The 14445-nt window shown below is 48.7% G+C and overlaps 1 protein-coding gene across 2 annotated transcripts in view; it reads right to left on the bottom strand.

Moving 5' to 3' along the window:
• The window catches only part of IRAK3 (interleukin 1 receptor associated kinase 3), a 155006-nt gene that overhangs the window by 90591 nt on the left and 49970 nt on the right, over positions 1 to 14445 (bottom strand). For both annotated transcript variants that reach the window (XM_069629760.1, XM_069629761.1), the window contains exons 5-6: positions 1755 to 1906; positions 837 to 901 (exon numbers count right to left, since the gene is read on the bottom strand). In XM_069629760.1, the coding sequence (XP_069485861.1) occupies positions 837 to 901; positions 1755 to 1906 (217 nt within the window). The remainder of the gene's footprint in view (positions 1 to 836; positions 902 to 1754; positions 1907 to 14445) is intronic.

Here is a 14445-nt window from a genome sequence, read left to right as displayed (position 1 = left end):
TGATGTTGAGAAGTGACAATCTTCTTAAGAATCTTAGTGGGCCATAACAGGTCTGCGATGGGGCAATAATTAGAGCAAGTTATGGTCCAGTGAGGGTTTTCTGAGCAGAGGAGTCAGAAAGGATCTTTAAAGATCCATTGGCACAATGCCTTGAGCCAAGGAGGTGGTTGCAAAAGAGGTGAGAGGCATGTTGTTTGACAAGTTTTTGATTACTTCGAAAAGTTCCTTAGGTCTATTATCAACAATATCAATCTGATTCTGAAGGAACAAAGACTTGGCTGACAGAATGCCCTTTTGTGTATAGGTTCAATGCTACTTTCGGAGCCTGGAAGTCAAGAGAGTAATAACACTTATTATTTTTGGTTTACTCTTGATGCCCAGTAAAAATGGCATCCAACAGTAAGAAGATTTAGCCAGATTAGCAACACCAAAGTAGGCTAGTCTAGTCACATAATAACACTTATGTTCACTTTACCTTTGACATCCAGTAAAATATACCATGACACAGTAAGAAAATATAATCAGACTGGCTGCGCCAAAGTAGGCCAGTCTAACCATGTGATAACACTTATGTTTGCTTTACCATTGATGAGAAGTAAAAGAAATAACACACCACAGTAAGAATATGTATCTAGACTAGCTGGCAAATGACCCCTCCACCCAACATTAGCGGCTCTGGACCCGGCACAAACTCAAGAACACACATTCATACACAGAAAAGCAAAGCCTTATGTGATCAAAATTCCCTTTTTGCCAGTGTGCGTCAGTTATTCATATGTATTTCTTATCACAGATGAGTTTGAGAATACAGAGCAAAGGAGACAAAATGGACTTACAGAAGAAACACCTCCAACTCGGAGAGAAACTTGTTCATCTGCTTCTTGCATCCGGCCTTTACGTCCTGTGTATTGATACAAAATTAGGAAACAAGACTTTTGTGTGAGTACTTTCACGCTACTAGAGGGGCCAGCTGCCATTTTGGAGAAAAGCAGATTAATTGACAGATACATCACGTTTCCAACTTCCTGACACATCATGGTAAGCAGTACCTGCTCCCTTACCCCTTGGCCTTCCTCATTCCAGAGTTGCAGTGACCCATAGGCAGTAGTCATGTTAGAGTATGTATCACTTGTATGAGATGCCCCCGCCTTAATTAATGCATCCATCCCACATTTCTGTGAAAGGCAATATCTATCTTAATCTCCCTTTAGGTCTAGGAGTCCTTGATCAACAAAGTCCAACCTCAGGTCATGTTAACTGGCATTTCCTTGAACCCTGAGCCTCCCCCTGTTGATATCTGGCATCGGAAATGGCAGACAATACTGAACATGCGGCTTCACCTGGGACTTGCTCAGTAGTAGAAACCTTGTTGGCAGTACTCAGACTTGTAACATGGTTTGGCCACATTGGGGTCATCAGATCTGATATCCACTAGACCAGGGTTTTATAAATGTCCATTGACATGACCCTATTTTACATTGGAAACCCATGCCTGACATTGCTATGACTACATCAAAACAATTTTCAACATTATGAAGTTGGTTATGACTTAATTGATATATGTGACCTGAAAAGACAAGCCCGTCACAGCCTTCTGTGGATCTCAACTCCTCCCCTAGGCCCAGTGGGTTTTAGAAACCCTGCACCAGAGCCATCGCCTGCTTGCTGGTCTTCAGAAACTCAACTCCCACCAGCTGCCCCTCAGGGTGGCTCCCTTGGGCTTCCCATCTGATATGCACGGGACTCCACTATACCTGTTTGTACAGCTTCACCATAAATGTATGATTCCGAATCTGTGCCTTGTACATTTCAAAGAACTGGCCATCTCCGATCTTCAAACCCGCCTGAAAGTCCTTGGTCCCCTCTGTGATCTCTTGAAACGTGATGGATGGGGACGGGTTCATCTCTGGGCAGAGGAAAATTACAATAAGTGCAAATGAAACATGTCTTTCCAATCATGAGCAACATCACAAAACACACAAAGGCACGCCAATAACGGGTGCACTTTGACCAAACTCGACCCAACTCTGCCCCTTTGGAAGACAGAGATGTACATACTCTCTCTCTCTCTCTCTCTCTCTAAATATATAAATCTGTCTCCCCTATTCTTTGTCTCACTCATGTTCTCTTTCCCTCTGTCTTTCTCTTCCTCTCCTTTTCTTTTGCACTGTGTCTCCATCTGTATTCGACTGCCTCTCTATGTCACTCTATATCCTGCTATCCTGCTATCTCCCTGTATATGTCTCTTTTCCTCCCTCTGCACCCCCTCCACCCACTATCTATCTCACGCTCTTACTCTCTGATTGCTAGATGTGTGAGGACCTTACCAAGATACTCACAGCTGAAGTGGGGACCTGTTTTACTAGTGAGGAGACAACTCGCAAGCAAGGCCTTGTTAGTTACTTTGGTCTACTTGTGCCAATCTAAGTAACACACAACCTACTAGTGAGGACCCCACCCAGGTTAGTACTCCCCAAGGTAGAAAAATACAGGATGTGTCTTTTGAGCATGTTGTGGTCTACTTTACTATTTTCTGCCCTTCGCTTGGGGATTCTGGAAAAGTAGGTTACCCCGTATTTCACCCATAACCAAATATCCAAAATATGGATGGTGCGCAACAACATTTTGCTGCCAGTGTCTCAGGCCAGGGCCTCCCAAGCATAGAGAGGACAATCCCACTTGTGCACAAAGTCACAACCTAACGCCCGCACACTTAGGCACTAATTCACAGAGCGTTTTCACACGGGGTTTTGCCATTATAAAACCCTTCTGTGAATAAGGCCCTTGTTCTCTTATCGGTTGGTTGCACCTAGGGGAGAAATCCTCTTTAAATGAAAAGATCTTGGCAATGTTTGGCCATTGGGGTGCAGTCTATAAACGAACGGAAATGGATGGGAAAGTGATTTGCTCTGAGGGTGAAAGAGAGCGAGAAGTACAGAATGGCACCAGAGTTTAGGGCTCATGAATTAAGAAAAAATAAGCTGATTTTTCCACCAAAATGCAGATTATTGGAATGGATCGGGATCACTATTTTGCGGGACATTTTTACGTGATTTCTTTTCCACTCCCCTTTACTGGGAGTGGGTCGCTCGTCAATCCTCCCACTCATTGCACAGGGCACACTGTTTAAAAAAAGACAAAATCAGGACACAAAAATCCTTTACCGCGGAAGCATTTATGCTGTAAAAGGGCCCCAGTCCCGCTTGGATAGATAGCAGGCTCAGGGGAGAAGTTCCATTTTGGACACGTTCAGTGTTAAGTGCGGATATTAACAGCAAAGACATTACATTTCACCCTGCTGTAATTAACATGTGTTGTCAGTACCCATGTTCATGGTACTCAGATTGTAGATCTTCAAGAAAACGGCTGAGTCAGCCAATACAGGAGTCAAACCTGTGACCCGCAAGGTGGACACATAGCTGAGCAGCAAGCGCTTAATTCAGTGAGCTATCTTGCCATATTTTCCTCTTCAAAACAGCTAGACGTTGAAGAAGATGCTGCTATGGGGGAAGTTGTCTACATAGAAGCGGCTGTAACCAAAGAGATCGTTAGGGGACCAAGAGAGGATGACCTGGCAAAGGAGATGGACAAGCACTGAGCGACAATGCACTACAAAATAGCGGAAGAGGAGGTCATCACGCCTAGAGATCAGGGGCCAGATTACAGAAACTTTGCACCAGTGCAAGTGCAATTTTACATGGTATAAGCAATAAGGAAATGTTTGCCCTTGGGAAAACATCTCTTTCAATGCATGTTTGTGCCAGGGCAAAGTTGGCCCTAGTACTAATATGGAATAGTATTGGCACAAGGGCAAAATGGCTCCTGGTGCAAAAATGCATTGAAAGCATATTTATTTTGCACTAGAGCCGTTTTTTGTTAATAGCAGGAATAATTGCACTTGGAATAGTGCAAAGGTTTTCCAACCTAGCCCCAAGGTTTTTTGCACAAGGGCAAATGTTGCCCTAGTGCCAACAACGTTCAAAATTGCACTTGCACCGGTGCAAAGCTTCTGTAATCTGTCCGCAGATGTGAAGGACAGTGTGGTGCAAAGATGTATGCCAGCCCAAGCAAAGTAGAAGGTTGGCACCCACTGCCCCCTTGCAATGGGACCTGAATTAGTGTTTTGGGGCTAAATAGGCCTCGTGTGGTGCTCCCCTACTTACAGCCCTCTAAGGAGCGGCTCATAATTCCCCTAGTGTTGCTCTCACCCCAGCGATGGTACGAAAAGAAATGGTTATGGATAGTGGCATGCTTAGTGAGTGTCGAAGGTGTGTGTCATAATGTTTAGTGGAGGAAATCCAGAATATAGAGAACATGCAGACTGCTGGCGATGAGGAGCACTAGACTGAGTGTAGAGGACCTTGTCTACAAGCAGGTGCCAGGGGATAAAAAGAGACTGGGCAGCTGTTAAAGGCAGCACCACATGAGGCAAGTGCGTGTCAAGGTCCTCTGTCCCTTCTTCTGACATGTTTATCTGTATGCCATAATATCTTCAGGGTCAAGGACTACATTCTATTATTGCCGAATGAACCTGTCGTGTGGCTAGTGCTCCTCTTGGCTTCTCAGCAGCTCAAGAAGTGAATGTTCATCTTGTCTGAGGAGGCCTTTGTGTAGCTAGTGCTCATCTGGGCTTCTCAGCAGCTCAAGCAGTGAATGTTCATCTTGTCTGAGGAGGCCTTTGTGTAGCTAGTGCTCATCTGGGCTTCTCAGCAGCTCATGGGGTGAATGTTCATCTGCCTGAGGAGGCCTTTGTGTAGCTAGTGTTCATCTGGACTTCTCAGCAGCTCAACAGTGAATGTTCATCTTGTCTGAGGAGGCCTTTGTGTAGCTAGTGCTCCTCTAGGCTTCTCAGCAGCTCAAGCAGTGAATGTTCATCTTGCCTGAGGAGGCCTTTGTGTAGCAAGTGCTCATCTGGGCTTCTCAGCAGCTCAAGCAGTGAATGTTCATCTTGTCTGAGGAGGCCTTTGTGTAGCTAGTGCTCCTCTTGGCTTCTCAGCAGCTCAAGCAGTGAATGTCCCTCTTGCCTGAGGAGGCCTTTGTGTAGCAAGTGCTCCTCTGGGCTTCTCAGCAGCTCAAGCAGTGAATGTTCATCTTGTCTGAGGAGGCCTTTGTGTAGCTAGTGCTCATCTGGACTTCTCAGCAGCTCAACAGTGAATGTTCATCTTGTCTGAGGAGGCCTTTGTGTAGCTAGTGCTCATCTGGGCTTCTCAGCAGCTCAAGCAGTGAATGTTCATCTTGCCTGTGGAGGCCTTTGTGTAGCAAGTGCTCATCTGGGCTTCTCAGCAGCTCAAGCAGTGAATGTTCATCTGCCTGAGGAGGCCTTTGTGTAGCTAGTGTTCATCTGGACTTCTCAGCAGCTCAACAGTGAATGTTCATCTTGTCTGAGGAGGCCTTTGTGTAGCTAGTGCTCCTCTTGGCTTCTCAGCAGCTCAAGCAGTGAATGTTCATCTGCCTGAGGAGGCCTTTGTGTAGCTAGTGTTCATCTGGACTTCTCAGCAGCTCAAGCAGTGAATGTTCATCTTGCCTGTGGAGGCCTTTGTGTAGCTAGTGCTCATCTGGCTTCTCAGCGGCTCATGGGGTGAATGTTCATCTTGTCTGAGGAGGCCTTTGTGTAGCTAGTGCTCATCTGGGCTTCACAGCAGCTCATGGGGTGAATGTTCATCTTGTCTGAGGAGGCCTTTGTGTAGCTAGTGCTCCTCTGGGCTTCTCAGCAGCTCAAGCAGTGAATGTTCATCTTGCCTGAGGAGGCCTTTGTAGCAAGTGCTCATCTGGGCTTCTCAGCAGCTCAAGCAGTGAATGTTCATCTTGTCTGAGGAGGCCTTTGTGTAGCTAGTGCTCCTCTGGGCTTCTCAGCAGCTCAAGCAGTGAATGTTCATCTTGCCTGAGGAGGCCTTTGTGTAGCAAGTGCTCATCTGGGCTTCTCAGCAGCTCAAGCAGTGAATGTTCATCTTGTCTGAGGAGGCCTTTGTGTAGCTAGTGCTCCTCTGGGCTTCTCAGCAGCTCAAGCAGTGAATGTTCATCTTGTCTGAGGAGGCCTTTGTGTAGCTAGTGCTCATCTGGGCTTCACAGCAGCTCATGGGGTGAATGTTCATCTTGTCTGAGGAGGCCTTTGTGTAGCTAGTGCTCCTCTGGGCTTCTCAGCAGCTCCAGCAGTGAATGTTCATCTGCCTGAGGAGGCCTTTGTGTAGCTAGTGCTCATCTGGGCTTCTCAGCGCCTCATGGGGTGAAGGCGCATGTTGCCCGAGGAGCTGTTTGCATGACAAGAGCACCTCTTGGCTTTTCAGCATCTCTTCTAGCAAGTGCATGTATCTGTACACCTCCACGGAAGCCTTTCAAATGTGTCAACCTGCTCCACGTCGCTACTCTCAACTCTCGTTCTGCTGTCAAACACTCCTATGACATCTGTCACCTCCTTGAAGAACTCAGCCTAGATGTCCTTGCTCTCACCGGGGCATGATTTACGGCCAGTTCTGTCACAGGTTTTGACACACTCCTCCCCGTGGGCTACAAGATCCTCTCCGAACCCAGAACCAACCGTTCGGGAGGTGAAGTAGCCCTGATCTTTCCGGAGTGGGTCCCGGCCTCTGTCATACCTACGCAGGCCTACTCCTCCATTGAATGCCTGGTCTGAAGGCTCTTTATCTCTCCTGGCCTCTCTCTAACTGTGGCCACCACCTACAGGCCACCTGGCCAGGTCACCCTCTTCCTCTGTGAATGGGCCGACCTCTCCTCTTCTCTCCTTGCCTCTACTTCTCAACTTCTCCTCGGAGATCTCAACATCCACCTGGATGCTTCCAATCCCTCCTCTGGGCTTTTCCGCAACTTCTGTGACACTCTCCTCCCATTCGGCCCTCTGGTCCGACACACTCTGCCGGACAAACTTTGGATGTTCTTATCACCTCAGACATCCCCTTCTCTAACCCTCCCACCACTCTTCTCTCTTAGACTGACCACTTTCTACTCTCCTCTCATCTGAAACACCCCCCACTCCCGTCCCACCAGCACTGCCACCTACCTTCTCGGTCATTCGACCCATAAAGCGTGTGTCAGTGGATGCCTTTGCCTCATCTTTCTAAGCTCCTCCTACTCCTGCAGCTGACTCACACCCTGACACAGCCCTTTCTAATGTGCATCTTTCAATTTCCAAAACCCTGGACATCCTTGCCCCTTTCATGAGAATCCGTCTGAAGCCTCCCTCCAAGTGCAACTCTTGGTATGATTCTGACCTCGCTGTCTTGAAACGCAAGTGCAGCGTGGCTTAGAGGAAGTGGAGGGCTTTCGGCGCATCCTCTGACAAACTGCCCTGCTGCCTGCTCCAAGGGCAATACAGACTTTCTGCCCCGTCCTAGAAGAGAGCACACATTCAAGCCTGCATCTCTGCAGCCTCTAACAACACGGCCAAAACTCTTTTGCAAGAAACTGGCCAATCCTGTTGCAGTCTCTACCTCTCCTGTTCACTTCCAGGCCCTCTGTATGGCTCTGGCCTCTTACTTATGTGCTAAAACTCAGGATATCCTGTCCTCTAGCTCCTCATCCTCTCTCTCTTCCTCTCTTGGCCCCCCTTTGGCCATCTCTCCCTCTCGTCATTTTCTCTGACAACACCCGACAAGGTTTCTAGACAAGTCTGATCTATGAAAGTGACGTCCAAACTTTTCCCTCTCTCTTTCATGTATGGGCACTCGTTCCTTTCCAAACCACGGGCTCGTGTCCCTTTAAGAAGCGCGAAACCTGGTGCCTGGAAACTGGCATGGCAACGCTGGCGTCCGCTCTACTCCTCCCACGGTCCACACCGAGTAGCGCGCCGCGTTGTCATGTGACTTGCCTCCTTATTAGCACCTCCTTCACCTATATCGGTGCTTCTGATCGCTGATTAGTTGCGTTTCGAACTCTGTTCAGTGTTTTTCCTTGTATCTTGTTTATTTCGTTCCTGTCCTTGTTACTCCTGTTTTCCCCCCTTCAGTTTCTGATTTCCTTGGCTCCTCGACGCTGACTGCTTATTGGATTGCTCTTCCTTAACGCCTTGCTTTGATTTGCCTCGTCACGTACTTTGACCACGGACCGTTACTGGATTTCCCTTGCCTGCTCCTTGGATGCCACGTTACATCAGGCCAGACCCCGTCTGCATACGCTCTTCCACTTTCGGATTGTCCCTGGAACTTCTGGTTTTCTCTCGACAACTTGGACCTTTTGGAGTTTAGAATTGGTACACGGACTAGAGACTCCCTGTGTTTACTATCGTCCTCGTGCCGTCGGGTCAGGGTGTTATTAGGCGTCCTCGTGCCGTCGGGTTAGGTTTGGACTACTTTCATTGTGGATTGCTTGGAACTTTATCTACGCGTGCGGCCCACTCTCTCCTGGGACAGAACCACCGGTAAGCGGCAAACCTCTTCTACTAAGTCCGGGGGGAGACGGGAGGTGGGTTTTGTATCCTATGCTAACCACTACTTGTGGGGTACGACTATTGGGACTGCCTTTTTGCCTTGTTCGGTTGTTGAATCTTTTGGCACAACGCAAACTCAAACCTTGCTGCTGTGGTGTGTTGTTATACCTCACATTTGCAGGTCCAGCCTCAAATTGCTGTTGTGTTATCCACTTCCAGTCCTCCTTTGACATACAGCCTCTCGACCTGTGTTGTTCCATTGGTACCCCTGGATTTCCATCGGCATCCATTCTTTTCTCCAATTGATCGCTCTGGTTCTTTCTTCAAAACAAAACCAGAGGGGCACATTGGGAAGAAGAATTCATCGGCTACACTACGTGGGCAATCTGACATCTGACAGAATCAGAAGCCTCAATGGATGCCAATGAGACCTTGGCCACCATTTTGCAATTGGTGGCCGAACTCCGCAACAATATGACCGCTGCCCATCCAGCTACGCAGTGGCGCATAGATGATTTGGAAGCGGCTCCTTTAGCGGGTATTCCTGACGCAGGTCCTCTCCCTCCTCAACAGGGCACTGGACCTGTTTATATGACGGCCCAGTTCCCGTTGGCTCCTCCTGAACGGTTCCATGGAGACCCCAAAACATTCAGGACCTTCCTGAATCAATGTAGGCTGCACTTTCTTTGTCGTCCTGCCTCTTTTCCAGATGCCACCACCAAAGCAGCATTTTTGTTGTCCCATCTAGGGGGCACTGCTGCTGTTTGGGCGAATCCATTGCTGGAAGAAGGGAGCCACCTTCTATATAATTGCGACGCCTTAATCGACGCTATGAGTCGTGTCTTTGACACACGTTATGCCACACAGGCTACTGACTTAGAACTGCTCAATCTGCAACAAGGTGGTCTCTCTCTGCTAGCCTACGTGGCCAAGTTTAACCAGCTGGTGGCAGAAACCAGTTGGCCCGAAGATAAGAAGGCTTTGCTCTTCTATAAGGGCTTGTCTGATTCTTTGAAGGACACCCTTGCTACGGTTCCGGTGGTACCCAAGACGTTCCCCGAGCTATTGGATTTGGTTCTTCAGATCGATTCCCGACAGGCAGCTAGGAAAGGAGAGAAAAGAACAGCTCCTCCGGTTTCTCTTTCTGTTCCCGTTCCTGCTTTGGGATCCTCTGAACCTATGCAGATAGCGGCACTAAGAAACCCTCTATCGGCAGAAGTCAGGGAACACCGCAGAAAGAACGGTCTATGTTTTTACTGTGGAGCATCTGATCACTTGCTCAGGGAATGCCCTAAAAGACCTACCAAGAAACAGGGAAACGCCAAAACCCGGTGACTGAAGGGATCCAGACGCCGGGTGTTCCATCTACAGATCCCCCTTTGTGCAGCCCTTATTGTCTGGCTGTGTCACTCACGGCCTCCGGTCTTGAGAGAAAGGATGTTAGCATGGTTCTGGACTCCGGAGCCACGGGGAATTACGTGGATGCCTCCTATGCGAAGGAATTGGGTCTTCCGATTGTCCTTAAATCGTGTCCTGAAATGGTATATGCTGTTGACGGCTCTTCCTTGGTCTCTGGGCTAGTGACGGAACGCACTATCGATCTGGTCATGACCACGGATTGTGGTCAGCAGGAAAGCATATCCTTTGACCTCATTGCCGCACCACAGTTCAGGTTTTTATTAGGTCTGCCTTGGTTCAGGCTGCATAATCCTTCTGCGGACTGGTATTCAGGGGACGTGTGTTTTCTCTCGGATTTCTGCGAGAGTCATTGTCTGACAACCCCTTCGATGGTCAATCCAGGCTGTGTTCTCTCTGAACTAGCTGGTACCGTGGGAGCAGTTATCAATGCCACGCTTCCTGTGGCATACCAAAAGTACAAGGATGTCTTCGATGCCCAGGGGGCGGAGGTACTTCCGCCTCACAGACCCTACGACTGTCCTATTGAGCTAGTCCCAGGGGCCAAGGTACCCTCGGGGTGGATTTACTCCTTGACCCCAAGGGAAGACCTGATTTTGAAGGACTATATTAAGCGGTCCTTGGACTCTGGTTTTATACGCCCTTCTCGTTCGCCTGCTGCCTCTCCCTTGTTCTTCATCCCAAAAAAGGAGGGGGACCTTCGCCCTTGCATCGATTATCGGGCTTTAAATGCAGTCACAATCAAGAACCAATATCCGATCCCTCTGATTTCGGTTCTGCTGGATCAGTTGGGTTCGGCCAACGTGTTTACTAAACTGGACTTAAGGGGTGCATACAATCTTGTACGGATACGCGAAGGCGATGAATGGAAAACCGCTTTCAAAATTAAGTATGGCCTCTTTGAGTACTGCGTTATGCCTTTTGGCCTGTGCAACGCTCCAGCTACTTTTCAGTATTTCATTAATGAGGTATTCCATGACATGTTGGACCAATATGTGGTCGTATACTTGGATGACATCTTGATCTATTCCCCCTCGATTGCCTCTCATGTCACTCATTTTTCTAACGTATTGCAACGACTGAGGGATAATCGTCTGTACGCCAAGCTGGAGAAGTGCATGTTTCATGTTACTGAGGTGGAATTCCTGGGCTATAACATTACCAACCAGGGCGTGCAGATGAGCCGTTCCAAACTATCTGCTATTCTGGACTGGCCTCGTCCCAACACATTGAAAGCCTTACAATCGTTTCTTGGCTTTTGCAATTTTTACCGGCGGTTTATCCAAGACTTCTCTGCCCTTGCTTCTCCACTGACGGCCCTCACCAGCACTAAACATCCGTTTAGGTGGAATGCGAAGGCACAAGTAGCCTTCGAAACCCTGAAGTCTGCCTTCACCTCTGATCCTGTTCTCCACCATCCGGATATAAATACGCCATTTGTCATTGAAGCCGATGCCTCTGATGTAGCCTTGGGCGCTGTTTTGTCCCAGCATTGTCTAGACACCAAAAGCCTACATCCAGTGGCTTTTCACTCCAGAAATCTTACGCCCTATGAAAGAAATTACACTATCACGGAGCGTGAGTTATTGGCTGTCAGAGACGCATTCTTGGTTTGGAGGCATCATCTGTTGGGCTCTCCCGAGCCGGTCCAGGTCTTCACTGATCACAAGAACCTCTTGGCCTTGCAGTCGGTTAAATGCACCACGGCCCGCCATGCTAGGTGGCATGAATTTTTTTCAATGTTCAATTTCATCATCACCTACGTCCCGGTTCCTTGAACTCAAAAGCAGATGCCCTTTCTCGACTTCATGGACCTCCGAATCCTTCCAACCTTCACGGCTCCCTGTTACTACCTAATCAAGTGGTGTGTGGTTGCACGTTACGTCCCTCATTAACCGTATCAATTAAGGACTGGGTGAGTACCCATCCTTCCGAGGTTGCCGGCCTTGGTTTGGAGCTCGTTCACTCACTACCCTATAAACAGGGAAAAATATTCTTGCCAGATGTTAAGACCCGGCGTACCGCCATGCAGTGGTGCCATGATGCTGCAGTAGAAGCCCATCCAGGGGTTGGAAAGACCTTGGACCTTTTGGGAAGATGGTGCTGGTGGCCTTCTATGAACCAAGATGTAAGGGAATATAGAGCGGTTTGTACTGTTTGTGCCCAGTGCTAACATCATCATGGTAAACCTGTGGGCCTACTTCAACCCATGCCTATACCCGATGCCCCATGGAAAATGCTTTCTATGGATTTCGTCGTGGAACTACCTATGGTGGACGGGTACAACACTATCTGGGTAGTGATTGATTACTTTACCAAGATGGCTATGTTTGTACCATGCCATGGTGTCCCTACTGCTCCGGTGCTAGCGGATCTGTTCTTGAAGAACGTGTTTAGAAGGTTCAGTCTACCTACTATGATCATCACGGATCGGGGACCGCAGTTTACTTCTCGCTTTTGGAGGTCTTTGACGACAACCCTAGGTATCGATGGCAGATATTCCAGCGCTTACCACCCTCAAACAGATGGTCAAACGGAGAGGCTAAATGCTACCATGGAACAGTACCTCCGTTGCCTCACCTTTCAACGTCAAGGTACCTGGGTCTCCGTATTGCAGTTGGCGGAATTTGCCTACAATAATTCCCTCCACTCTGCGACCCACATGTCCCCGTTTTACGCGATGTATGGTCGACATCCGTGTTCCTTGCCTCTTGGTGCCGAACTACCATTCCACAATCCCGCTGCTTTGAGTTGTATTAAGAGGCTCTCAGATACTCATGCCTTAGTGAAAAGCCAACTGATACTGGCCCAAAGCTGTTCGAAAAAGTATGCTGATGCACACCGCTGTGTGGCTCCTCTGTATGCTCCGGGCATGAAGGTCTGGTTGTCTACAAAAAACCTACGATTGCCAGGTCGACGGGCCTTGTTACCTAGTTTTGTGGGTCCTTATAAGATTCTGCAAGTCATAAATCCAGCGGTGGTTCGTCTAGCCCTACCTTCTAGTTGGAGGATACATCCGGTGTTTCATGTGTTCTTGGTGAAACCTTGTCACCCATTGACCAAACTGCCTTTACGCTCTTCTCCTGTTAGGGTGCATGGTTTCGACGAATACGAGGTGGCTGCTCTCCTGGACACCAAGGTGCGCAGGGGGCGGCGTTTGTACTTGGTTGATTGGAAGGGCTATGGTCCAGAGGACCGCACATGGGAACTGGCTAGAAACATTCATGCTCCTGTCCTTATGGCCTGTTTCTGGTCCACTCGGGGGGTGAGGGCCCCTTTGCGGGAGGATACTGTCATGTATGGGTACTCGTTCCTTTCCAAACCACGGGCTCGTGTCCCTTTAAGAAGCGCGAAACCTGGTGCCTGGAAACTGGCATGGCAACACTGGTGTCCGCTCTACTCCTCCCACGGTCCACGCCGAGTAGCGCGCCGCGTTGTCATGTGACTTGCCTCCTTATTAGCACCTCCTTCACCTAGATCGGTGCTTCTGATCGCTGATTAGTGGCGTTTCGAACTCTGTTCAGTGTTTTTCCTTGTATCTTGTTTATTTCGTTCCTGTCCTTGTTACTCCTGTTTTTCCCCCTTCAGTTTCTGATTTCCTTGGCTCCTCGACGCGGACTGCTTATTGGATTGCTCTTCCTTAACGCCTTGCCTTGATTTGCCTCGTCACGTACTTTGACCACGGACCGTTACTGGATTTCCCTTGCCTGCTCCTTGGATGCCACGTTACATCAGGCCAGACCCCGTCTGCATACGCTCTTCCACTTTCGGATTGTCCCTGGAACTTCTGGTTTTCTCTCGACAACTTGGACCTTTTGGAGTTTAGAATTGGTACACAGACTAGAGACTCCCTGTGTATACTATCGTCCTTGTGCCGTCGGGTCAGGGTGTTATTAGGCGTCCTCGTGCCGTCGGGTTAGGTTTGGACTACTTTCATTGTGGATTGCTTGGAACTTTATCTACATGTGCGGCCCACTCTCTCCTGGGACAGAACCACCGGTAAGCGGCAAACCTCTTCTGTTAAGTCCGGGGGGGAGAAGGGAGGTGGGTTTTGTATCCTATGCTAACCACTACTTGTGGGGTACGACTATTGGGACTGCCTTTTTGCCTTGTTCGGTTGTTGAATCTTTTGGCACAACGCAAACTCAAACCTTTCTGCTGTGGTATGTTGTTATATCTCACATTTGCAGGTCCAGCCTCAAATTGCTGTTGTGTTATCCACATCCAGTCCTCCTTTGACATACAGCCTCTCGGCCTGTGTTGTTCCATTGGTACCCCTGGATTTCCATCGGCATCCATTCTTTTCTCCAATTGATCGCTCTGGTTCTTTCTTCAAAACAAAACCAGAGGGGCACATTGGGAAGAAGAATTCATCGGCTACACTACGTGGGCAATCTGACATCTGACACTCTCCTTAAGCACTCCCTTGTGCACCCCCTCCTCAAGAAGCCTCCCTGCCGATCCTACCTGCCCGGCAAACTATCCCCCAATTTCCATCACCCTTTTCCTGGGGAAACTCTTGGAAAAGCTGGCCCTCTCCCAGCTTACCCTGCAAATGAAATCTGTTGGTTGTCTCCATGAGCATCAGTCTGGCTTCAAAGCTGCAGGAGGTACAGAAACTGCTCTACTGGACACCTGTGAAGATCTGC

This window comes from Ambystoma mexicanum, chromosome 12 (assembly GCF_040938575.1).
Source record: "Ambystoma mexicanum isolate Mex_15411 chromosome 12, UKY_AmexF1_1, whole genome shotgun sequence".
NCBI classification, from domain to species: Eukaryota; Metazoa; Chordata; class Amphibia; order Caudata; family Ambystomatidae; genus Ambystoma; species Ambystoma mexicanum.
This window is presented reverse-complemented; position numbering and strand designations above follow the sequence as displayed.